The sequence below is a fragment of the Uloborus diversus genome, chromosome 10, assembly GCF_026930045.1.
Source record: "Uloborus diversus isolate 005 chromosome 10, Udiv.v.3.1, whole genome shotgun sequence".
NCBI lineage: Eukaryota > Metazoa > Arthropoda > Arachnida > Araneae > Uloboridae > Uloborus > Uloborus diversus.
In genome coordinates this window covers 106,197,227-106,209,875 of record NC_072740.1, presented here as the reverse complement: position 1 = coordinate 106,209,875, position 12,649 = coordinate 106,197,227, and the positions used below count along the sequence as shown (strand labels likewise).

The 12,649-nt window shown below is 33.6% G+C and overlaps 1 protein-coding gene across 2 annotated transcripts in view; it reads left to right on the top strand.

The window, feature by feature from the left end:
• The window catches only part of LOC129231760 (dermonecrotic toxin StSicTox-betaIB1i-like), a 177,288-nt gene that overhangs the window by 120,649 nt on the left and 43,990 nt on the right, over positions 1-12,649 (top strand). For both annotated transcript variants that reach the window (XM_054866129.1, XM_054866128.1), the window contains one exon: positions 7,405-7,672. In XM_054866129.1, coding sequence (XP_054722104.1) covers positions 7,405-7,672 — 268 coding nt within the window. The remainder of the gene's footprint in view (positions 1-7,404; positions 7,673-12,649) is intronic.

Below are 12,649 nucleotides of genomic sequence, written 5' to 3'. Positions count from 1 at the left end.
GGCGCAAGAACAACCAATGTAAGACTTGGGCCAAATTTAGTTTACAATAGAAATCTTTCCACGAAATAGTAAACATTTCGGTGCAACAACAACAGATGCAAGGCAACACCCTAGTTTTGATTTGATATTTCCATTAATCTTAGTCCTATAATCTTGATTTTTCAACTATCTGATAAGTAATTTATAAAAATTTATGCAGTTATAAGTCTACCCTTCACAAAATTTGCTGGTATTACATTGCTTGTTTTTAGTATTGCTTTCGATCATGCAAACACATATTACCTCGACTAATGAGGTGACTTTTTTGAAACATAAGTGGTGAGTGATGCAGGGGAAATGCATGTTGTATACATCTAGAAAATAAATTGAATTGAAAAGTATTTTAACTAATTTGCACGAATGAGGACAAAACGGGGACCACCCGCTTTGCCCAGACACATGAATTTATTTCATCTACCTTATACCTCAAAGCAGGAGTCAGAAAGCAACTCCGCTACACAAATAATATTAATAAATATCGCAAAAAAAAAGATATAATATGAAACATTTTAAAGTAATTGGAATTTAAAAAAGTGGAAACATTTCAGCAAAAATAGCAAAAAACTTCGTTAGTGTCTTACCTTGGAAACACCCACACTAATGAACTGAAGTTGTGGCCTGTAGTTGTTCGATGTGTGAAGATTCTTACAAATCCTTCGAATTATTCCTGCTGTTAAAAAGGTACAAATTCAAAAGCCTACACGCTTAAGACTTGCTTCAATGCTTTCGTAGTTTGAAAGATTATCTTGTTATTCTACTAGCCCGCATAAGTCTTCATTTTTACGCGCATTTCTGCTTTGTTTTAAGTTTTGTCCACCAGTGTAGTAAAAACCGAAAGTATTTGAAACATTCAACTTACATTTATTTATTCTGTAAACTCTTACTTTCATCTTCAAACTAGTAAACTAGTGTTAAACAATGCAGGGCAGCTAGCGAAACGCGCAAGTTGAATTGCCGGTGGAAGAATTTTTGGTATGCTGAAGCCATATTAGATTTTAAAGGAAAAACAATATAGAGGAGATTTCATACGAGTATCCAAAATGTAATGCTCATGTAATATTGCACTATTGCCAGAGATGAATTTTTTAATCATACGTTTCTGGTCGGGGGGGGGGGAGGGGTAGGGGTGTGACCTGGTCGTCGAGAATAATGACATGAAATTCAAAGGTCCAGTAACGCATCAGACTTAGATCGTTTGTAAAATGTATTGGTATTATCAAAGACGCCAACAACTCTCCTCCCCCCCCCCCGGTAGTTCCCAGGAAGTCCTGACGAAGATAAACTTAATGTAGCTGCTTCTGTTTTTTGGAAAAAAACTAAACGAATGATCCAGTTGCAACACTAAAGGGCCCTCGACATTTCATGCTGAGGAAGTTGCAAAAAGTTACACTCCGTGGTGGCAGTGGCACAAATTTGGGAGCCAAAACCTCTTCCAAAGGCCTTGGTTTTAACATCATTGCCGATCTTCATACAGTAGTTTATATACATGCAAGGACTTTTGAACCCCTTCCAGATATTCTGGCTGCACTAGAATGTGGAAGTAAATATACTTCGAACTAAGTTTTAAGCAAAATGCTAGAATATTGATTGTTTTTCCAATTTTAACTGTTATATTTTGTTTTCCCAAACTGGTTGAAGATAGATATCTCCAACAAAATCCGAAAATTGTTAGTTAATTGATTAAAATTAATGCATTATAGTAAGTAGCTTTAGTTATTTCCTCTAAAAAAAATTGTAATTCAGTAAACTCGATTGCATTGATCATTAGACTTTGACCTTGAAAGTTCAATTTTAACGGCACTGGAGATTCCTGATTTTTTTTTCTCACTAATATGTCTTGTTCTACTTGTCAGAATCCAATAAAATTTTGTACCTTGGTTGCTTTTAGTTTCATAAAATCATTGATGTAGTGAGAAATAGGGGTTCTTATTTAAAAACTGAAATTTCTTGTTCATTTTACTTTACTTATTCTCCCTTATCAAATTTTAATTTACGTAGCTTTAAAGAACACTTCAATCCATGTCGGGTGACACCTTACTTTCTTTCATAGCACGTATAATAGTCGAATAAATTAAGAGTGCTTCGATTTTTTTTTCTATGATTGTACTAGTTTAAATTTATTGAAAATATTTAAAAACTAAAAAATGGTTTTTCAAAATATTAACGCTGATCAAAATTTCCCCTAAATGAGTTCATAAACGGATCATGAATACTGAATGTGACTCCAAGTTACGATGAAAACCGAAAAATCCAAATTAATTTAACGTATAATGTATTTCGAAGGATTGGAACCTTTCGAATGCCAACGCCAAGTACGTTTTAAAGTATGGGACGTTAAAGGGATTTTTCAGGTTTTGAGAAAGACAACATGACATGTTTCGTGATCAAGGATATTCACAAGAGTTATGATTGAAAAACTAAAAGCATTCCCAGACGTTATTGTTTTTTTTTTTTTTTTTTTTTTTCAATTTCAGCAAGATAATAGAGCACAGACATTGCCGGTGTGTTCACGAAAGCTATTAAAAGGTGGAAATGGGCCATTTAAAAAAGAAAGAGCGATAGGACTTTTGGTGAACTTACGACAGAATCAGTGAATACCTGTGTCAAAAAGTACTTTGTCCAGACTAGTCAGGAGTTTTAAGTTACTGAAGTTCAAGATAAGAAAACTCTAACCACTTTTTTTGTAAAAACGATTCAGAAACGTTTCTGTAAAAAAAAATGGGCAGCTGATGTACCCAATTTCTTCCAGTAACATATCTTGCAAAAATTAGAAACGTTTTCCGCAAAAAGTCAGTAACCTTCCTAAAATTAACCTTGAACCTTTCTGATAAATTTGGAAATATCTCCGGTTAAAGTCAGTCCGGAACTTTCAGAGGAAATTCGGTAGGTTTAATGTATTTGATTAGCATCTTTCTGAGATACTAAGAAAGTTCCAGAAGCATCAATGCAACCATGGGTAGAGCTAAGACAAAACGATAAAGGAAAAACCTAGCATCTCCTTTGTCTAGCAAAACTGCAGCTATCCAAAGACTTTTTCGCTCTTATTAGGAACTTAGTCGACCTGGACGGGTTGTACAGGAATGAAAGCCGAAATACTTATTTAACGCGCTCAGTTAATCTTTGAACAAGTAGTTAAAATATTTTTCACAACAGTGCAAAGTTTGCATTTATGCAACTTGTAACAATTCAGGAAACTTTTTGCAAAAATACTTGATTTTGTGCAGAAATGGATGAAAAGTGTGAAATCCCGAATCATTCCCCGGAAATTATCTCTATTTTTTTTTTTTTTAATTAGTGTTTGACTACAACATACCGGCAGAACCACCAGAAATCGATGGAAGAGCATATGTACTCAAAGTTAGGTGTGCAATACTAATATTTTCCATTGGGAAAAAAGTTTGATTTATATGGTTCTGACGGTTTTTTTCTTGTTTGCATGATCTGTACAAAGAACCTTAATCATTTTCAAAATGGTAGGCAGATGGTAAGTCATTCAGGGTTTTCGCTGTGTTTGGATTTCTTGGTAAAGTTGAGGCTAGGTTTCTTTCTGTCACAATCAGTGCAATAATCTGTCAAGATTTACTTGAAGAAACTTGTTGCCTGTTGCCCAGGAAATAATCGGATCTTTCCATATGATCCAACAGTATACTGCATTCATCCACATGGCAAATAGCACTTGGAAATGACTAAAGTAATGGTTTACAAGCAATTTTATGGCCAATTGTTTCTCCTGGTTTAAATCCAAAGGGAAACATTTAGAACATACTGGTTAGAGCAAATCATGAAAATGGAAAGAAATGTGCCAGTTTCCGAATCGAAAAAACCTCAGTGCTCTCCCACTAGAAAAAAAATCGACCCAGACACCTAGTCCGCTCCATGCCTGATCCCTTTTATTGCTGTTAAAAATTCCTAATTATACATCTTGTTCTCCATATTCATATCATTATTCAACACCTCGGGAAAGAAAAAGGCAGTTTTCTTGACATAAACTGTCTGTTTTAAATATATACTGCCAGATAACAAAAATAATTGTTATATTTCCAATGTTGATAAGTTTTCAATATTGTAGCATTATTTCTTTTTTTATGCATGAGAAACTTGGCGTTCATGTCATCCTGAAAATCAGTGTGCAATTACTAACTATTGTTTCTTGCTGCTATACTGCGTTCTGTTATATTATTATTACTAGTCGACCCGTGCGGAACTCCGCACTGTGCTTCGAATCGTTTCATAAGACATTTCGCTCTTTATAAATTTCAAAGAAAGAACACTATGAAGAAGAATAGAAAAAAATTAAGCGCAGAAGAGAAGGCATGTAATTTAAAGACATCAGTAACAAAACCTCGTTAAATACTACGTTGTGATAATTTGATCATCGCTCACCTTTTGGTCGTACATATTTTCAATGCAAACATAAATATCATTAAAAGTGGCTGAGTAGTGACTCGTGAAAAAGCAATAATTGTGCATGTGAAAAAAACAGGCTGTGGCAAATACAGTCTTGCCCATGTGAGCATCTGACAGGAAAAAAAGAAACATTAAAGAGATATTTATTGGCACGGATTCGAATTGGCGCCATTCTGATTAACAACCCGACACCCCAACAAACCTAGCAATTGCGCCTTCCTTTTCGAAAGCTATTCATTGAAGCAATGCGTAGTAAAAAAACAGCAAAAAAGCTTTTTGAAAAAAAAATAATAATAAGATCATGCTTCTATGTTTTGTCATTAACCAGCATGATACGATTTAAAATTATTCGTAAAGCATGAAATTTGATTAAAGAATGAAGAATATCTCACGTAGCGATTGAAATAAACATTCTAGAGAAGTAATAAATTAGATTGAAAATAAGTGTTTTTATCTTTGAATATTGAACTATTTCACATAGAAGATTGCTTTAACCGTTACGGCTTAAATGTCCGCACATGTTTCTCTTTTAATCGAACACTTAAAATTCAAAACCAAAACCAGTTGAACTGAGTCCGTTTTTTAAGTGTAATTTTTCGAACGTAGACAAAATGTTTTTTTTTTTCAGCTGAAAGCAGAGGAGTAGAAAGTGATTTCTTGTTAGTGAAGTTGATAATAATTTTAATGCTTTATATCGTATTCGCGCGAATAAAAAATTAAAGGTTAACTGGGTGAAACTCGTAGTTTTAATTTGGCGTACTATTTTTTTTTTCATTTGTACAAAAGGTCGAACACTGCTAATAGAAACATCTACATTTCAGCATACAATGAAAATGCTTTTCTGCACAAAAAGGATTTCCTGTATTAGGTAAATCTAATACTTTCTTATGCTTACATTATGCATAGTGGTCTGGATGTAGTCAAAGCTTTAAAAAAAAGGAAGAACACCCTTCGATTAACAGTCAACTTATCCGAATGATAACTGTAGCCTTCATAAAGGAATCGAAACACCAAGTAGCATTCCCACTGCATTTATTTTATTACGTGTGTATGTTGTGAGTACATGTAATGCGTAATACTAATATAAATTTGATATTATGTCGGACAGCCCAAGCTTGCCCGAAGTTTAGATAGTTTATAGCCGAACGCTCTACCGAAAAAAACTTATCAATTTAACCGAACAACTAAGTCCAGTGCTTTTAAGCTTTATTAAAATATAAACACACACACAGGCTATTTTTTTGCCGAAAGCGACGTAAAAAAATGGAAAACTGCATTAGAACTTTGCTTTAAAAAAAATGCATAAGAACTACAGGCTGCATCAAGGTTTTGAAACAGCAAGGGGCGTTTTCGAAAACTTGATTTTTCGACCGTAAGTCTATTTTTCGTTGTTAGCCAGCCTGATAAGTTTAAAAATGAGAGGGGAATAATGTATAAGATAAGATATTAAAGAGAAATGTTTTTGTTTTTTTGAAACTTTTTACAATTTGTTACCGCAGGCTGCTTGAACCGTTATGACTTAGATGGCAGCACGTGTTCATCATTTAACAGCACGGTTAAAATACAAAATAAATTGAACTATGCTCTTTTTTAAGCGTAGCTTTTCGAATGTAGTAAAAATGTGATAAGCTTTTTTTTTTTTTTTTTTTTTTTCAAAAAGAAGAAAAAATATGTATTTTACCCATCAAATTAAGGTAGTAATTTTTTCATTTGTACAAAAAGCCAAAAACTCATTAGAAGAATATATATTTCAATATACGATTTATTATTTTTTTCTGAACAAAAAACAATTATATTGTAGTCTGAAATCTTAAACCTGTTACTTATATTTTCACTTGCATTATGCTTTAATTTTCTTACCAGAGCCAAAGCTTAAAAAAAGAAAATGTACAATTCAGAGGTACTTTAGCACAAAACCACACCAAGTTTTCATAACGGTAAAGTGCGTTCCTACTCATTTATTCTATACCCTCATATTTGTTATTCATTTAATTAAGTATTCATGTAATGCACGATATTTCTCTAATTTTTTGATGCAGATCGTCCGGACGTGGGCCCGAACACGGATTCCCCTGGTTACGAGGAGAATGCTCTGCCGATCAAGCTATTCAGCCCTGTCGGTCATAGTGCAAGTTAAGGTTATAAGTTTAACCGAAAACCTCATTCTGGTTCTTTAAAACAGGTTCTTCGGCTGAAAAAAACAATTTTTAGACCGTGGGTCTATTTTTCGTCAGTAGCCAGTACCATAAGCTTTAAAATAAGGCGTAAATGAAAGAAATCGATCAAGAATTGAGGAAAATCTGGCGTAGAAACCAAAAACAGGCTACAGAAATAATATATAAGGATTTTTTTTTTTTTTTTGCATTTTATTTCTCTTCCTTGGAGCAAGAACAACTAATGTAACATTTTGACCAAATTCAGTCTATTATAGAAAACTGTTCATGTAGTAGTATAATTTTCGGTCCACCAACAACGATGCGATGCAGCGCAATTGATTGAAACCCAACAAACGAAATTTGAAGCAACCAATTGTAATTCAAGTGTAATTTAAAAAATTTAACATTGCAAGTACATCCCTAATATAGCATGAGACAATTTGTTCCCTACTTTTTTCTTTTTTTTTAATTCTCCCCCCCCCCCCCCTCTCTTTTCTCCTTTTCTTTCTTTCCTTTTTTTTCTCTTCTTTCTATTTATTTTTTATTTTATTTTTGTGATTGTGCTGTCAAGATAGGAATGTCAAGCATTTATCGGGATCCAAGTAACGGATCCATCCTACAATAATATTTTGAAGTTTTTAAATTTTTATTGGAGTTGGGCTCAAAAGATAGAAAAGAAATTAAGAGACTTTTTGATCACTTTTCCCAAAACTGATATATAAGTCACTGTCTGTTATTTTTTCAAAGTATAGCTTTATAATTTTTATAATTACTGTAACTTTCAATATTGTATTTCCTTTAGATAGTATGCAGTGCTGATACAGTTATAGAAATTGATGAAGATCTAAGACGACCTATTTGGAATGTAGCTCATATGGTAAACGCTCTATATCAGGCAGATTACTACTTAGACATGGGAGCCAACGCTTTAGAATTTGACATCGCATTTGATTGGGAAGGAACAGCTAAGTATACTTTCCATGGCATACCTTGCGACTGCTTCAGAAGCTGCATTAGATACGAACATTTCATCACCTACATCGATTACATGAGGAAGCTAACTACACCTGGTAAGAACATCAGCGCAGAAATTTCGCTTCATAATGAATGTATCGGATGCAAAGGAACATTTCATTTGAAAATTCGGTATAATTAAATTCAGTTCATAACTAGCATTCACATAAATGTGAAGAGTAAAATTTCTAAATTCGCCAGATGAAACTTTCTCGTTTTTTTTACGCAAGTTTCTATTAACCGTTTCAGAACTTTGGAAGGGATTAAGGCTCCTTATATAGGAGAGCTGACTTACCCAACATTTTGTTTCCAAAACTGTAGAGCGAAAAAATAATATTTGTACAAAAGCCTCATTGCAGAAAACTGGTGCCCAAGCTTTAGATGTGTTGCCTGATTGATGTTTAATTATTTTATTCTGTAAATGAAGACGATTTAATTAATACAAATTAAAAACAAATAAGGTGTGAAAATGAGGTTTATTACAGTAAACATTTGCCAATACATTTTTGTTGAATTTGTAAACTAAGTTACCTTTCTAGATTCACCTTAAGTGACATTTTACTTATCATGAATTGTTTTACGACACAGCAACCAACGAATATTATAACGTATTTATAAATACTAGAACTTGTCTTGGCAGCGAAATGTCGGATAGCTAAGCCTGTCCTATTCAAGAGGCTCTAGGAGGGATAGAGTGAGTCCCAACGACTTAAAATCGTACAGCCTTGCAAGGTCGGAAATACTTTCCTGATAATGGGGTTTACACATAAATAATAGAAATAAAAAGGCACGACCTCACACTGCAAAAACGATTCGGAAACGTTCCTGAAAGTGATGATCAGCTAATGTGCCCAATTTCTGCCAGTAATATATTTTGCAAAAACTAGAAATGTTTTCGGCTAAAAGACAGTAATCTTTCTGAAGAGTTAGGAAATTTAACCCGTTAGTTCCAGTCTGGAATCTTTAAGGAAAATTCGGAAAGTGTACTGTAACTGATTCGATAGTTCCCGATTTAGTAAGTGAGCATCAGTGCTACCATGGCCAAACGTAAGCCAGAATTGCAAGTAAGAACCAAGCATATCCGTTGAAAAGCTGCAGATATCCAAGACTTAATTCGCGCTCACTGGGAACTTAGTCAATCTGGACGAGCCGTATTCGAACTAAACCGATAAGCTTATTAAACACACTTAGTCAATCTTTAAACCAGAAGCTAAATTTCTTTCACAACAGTGAAAGATCTGCATTTATGCAACTTGTTGGAATTCAGGAAACTTTTTTGCACAGATTCTTGATTTTACGAGGAGATGAAAACCAGTGAAATCCAGAAAACGTTCCATGGGAAGAATCAGTAACGGTTCGGAATGTTTTCATAGTGCATTTAATACTCATTTGAAAGATAAATTTACTTCAATGCACGAAACATAAGTCAAACATTAGTAAGTTTCATCCGCAGACTTCATCTATGGGTCCACGAATTTCCGTGTGCTTTAGAGTAAGCGCAACGTCATCTATTGCGTCACAAAATCATTTCCAATCTTGTCACTGATACATGATTCCGAATCATTGGTGCTCACCCTACTCCTCCCCAAAGATCTGAAACGGTTGACTGAAACATCCTGTACAATTTCGATCCTGATGTCAGGAACCCGCTGTTAAAGTAACTCGTAACTAACAATTTATATGATTTTTTTAAGCATTTCTTTTTAGCCGTTTTTCGTGAGATTGCAAGAGTAATTTACAAAAAATTCAATTCACAAAAGAATGAGATTTGTAGTCTTCTATTATCCTACTTCTATCAAATGAAACATTTATGATCTCATGCAGTGGCGTACCTAGCATGGGGGACAACCGAAGCGGTAATTTGTGGGGATACCCCTCTCCCCCCCCAGGGAAAAATATTATATTTGTAGTCTTAAGAATGCATTTTAGCTTTATATATTTCAAAAACTTGCAATTTCACTTTGTCTGTTACTCCACTGATCTCAGGGATGTTTTTTATTTCATCAATTACCTGAAAATCTCTTTTGTGTTTAAGAATTTTTTTTTCTTATTTGTAACAAAAATTTATAGATGTATATAATGTTATAAAACTTTTTTGTTACATTATTTAGGAGATCTTGGAAAAAACCACGTCTAGAAATTTCGCACCACAAAGTAATTACGATTTTTCTTACAATCCTTCTATGAAGTTAACGTCTCATGCACCCTGAAGAAAAAATTAATATTTCTTGGCATAACTTACAGAAAGTCTTTAAAATAATCTACGGAATTTCATTATTTGATCTTATCTGTAAACGTAACATACTTGTACTAACGCGAATAAATCTTAACGGTTTTTTAAATACTCCTAGGTGTCTGAGTTGTTGTAGTTTTATATGCTTTATCAGCAACTGCTTCAAAGTAAAATTATAAATGATAAAATCTATTTAAACCAGTTTTTACATTTTTCAGCACAACAGTAGATGATATTTTTGGCGCAAATTAGTTTATTTTATTTATGATTTTACTCTATAGCTTTACAACACTTTTCATTTTTAAATCATATTTTCTGGGTGACTAGCATGTAAAAAACCACTAGAATCTACGAGATAAGAATTGCTCAAAACTTATCGTTACATTTCTCTTTTAAAGGAACTTCTCTTGAAATTTGGAATGTGCAAAATTTTAAATTTAACAAATCGAAGTGATCAATTTAATAACTTGTGAGAAATAATGTGAAAACTGTTATTTACGCTTGAAAAAAAAGTTAATTTTATGCGAATGACTATGGAAATTAAGAAAATAACAATGAAAATCAGAAAAGGGGATGAAATAAATGCTAAGGAGTGTGGAAAAATGTTCGATTAGTTCTGAAGGAACTTTTGACTTATTTCTGAAATTAGCGTTACTGGGATGAGTTTCAACTCAAAGTGGCAATACCCTAGTGCGAACAAAATGCATGAAACAACCAAAATACATATTTCAGTTTATCACCGGTGAAGCGAATAATTTACTAATTTGTCTTTCAAATTCAGCAAAAATGTCACATTTCAGTCGAAATGTTAGTCGAAAACAACTTTTAGCCTGTATAAATCTGTATTACATGCAGCTGAACATTTTTAAACTATTTGTTGTGCTTTAGTTTGATGCTTCTAAAATATTTAAATCCTTATTACCGTCGAATTCATTAATTATCAAAAATTACCTAACGGCATGGCTCGCAATGGTTGGGCGCTCTTGCGTGCATAACTGTCGGTAAAAGATAGGATTTTTATATTAAATCTGTAAACTTCTCCTTCCCCACTGTTCAACTTTGTTTAACGATTATGTGATTTAGGTCGGAGGAAACCTAGTCCGAACACCCGTACTATATTAGTCACTATATTAGTTAAGCCAACTTATCCGACATTTTGGTTCCAGGAGAGATCGCGGCTTGCAACGAGTATACAGTGAAACCCTGGTAGATAGGTAGATTTAAAAAAATGTATTAAAAAGTTCAATCAAAATTACACTATAAAGCCCTCATTTTAAAGGTAGGTTAGTCAATTGAGTCCCAATTTGTGTGAAATTTTCGTATACCGTACCAAAAAAAAAAAAAATCGCATAAAAAAAAACCACACAAAAACAGGTTTGAGTGATTGTATAACAAAACCGCGTTGAAGAAAACTAGTGCCTGCTTGATATAAGTTACGTGATTGATTATTTTAGCTTATAAAAGAAGATTTCATTGATTCATATTTAAAACAAGTGAGGTATGAAAATGCAATGTTTATAAGAAAAAATTCCTGCTAAGCTATTATTTAATGTATAAAATCAATTACCTTCCTAGATTTGCTCAAAGCAGCGTTTTCTTCAGGTTGTTTACGAAGTAGCTACCTGTGACTATGATAATATTTTTAGTAATACATGCGAGAGCACACCCATGGGTGGTCGCGTGACCACTCAAAAAATACCTTATTCGGCAAACTTTGTCTGAAAATAAGGCACAATCGATCATTCGACAAAACTTTGGCGTTCTATTCGGCAAAATTATCATATTCGGCGAAATTTGTAGTTTCACTCGGCAAATTGAGAAGTTCTGCCTGGAAATTTAAGTTCGTGCGCCCCTGAATACATGATACACTGTAAAAAAAAACTGTAAATTTTGAAGAAGTTATCCGTATTTCTTACAGAAAAAAACTGTTCGTAATAAAATACAGGATTTCTCTGTTTTTTTGAATCTGTAACCGGTTATACTTTGGTTTTCTTCGAATCTTCGAAATTTCGCCCGCGTGTTTGGATTTTGGTTCTCGTGCTCGAGTTTTTGATCTTATATTTATTTAAAGCGAGTAAGTCTTAAATCGTTTGCAACTTCCATTTCATTGCATTCTAATCAATATTTTATTATTATGTTTTTTGTCATCTGTTACAGAGGCATATTCGGAAATTTACCTTTGTATACATGTATTTCGTAGCAGTATAGTAAATATTGAAATGGATTTATGAAAGTATAGTTTTATTTTTTAATCTTCATAAAATAATAAATCAGCTTGAATAAATAATAAAAATACGGAAGATTTCTGTAAAATAAACGGAAGAAAACTGGCGTCCTGGCTGACAGTTTTTTTCTGTAAATTTTACGGATTTTTTTTACAGTGTACAAGGCTGGAACCAAAGCTCCTCTTGAGCTAAAATGTCAGGGTAGGTCTACCTGAAGGCATTAGGTAGTTTCTAGATTTTCTCAAAGGTACGTTGACTCAACTCTTCATCTGATATTTTTGCAACGTATCAACCAGCGACTAAAACAATTTCCTTAAAAATACTTGAAACAAGGCTGGATCTTAAGCTTTCTTTAAACCAAAATGTCGGTGTTAGTAGACCCGTATTTTAAAGGGGCTCTAGTACCCACGTATGAAGGGATGCCTTTTAACTTGTGCATTAGGTAGGGTAATGGGCCTGATGGTGCGATAAAACTGGGTTGTCTCCATTAGACGATGGCTTCATCTATAAGTTCTTTTTCGAAGAAGTTAATAAAAGGGCTTTTACTTCGGGTGCTAAAGGCATTAATTTTAGTG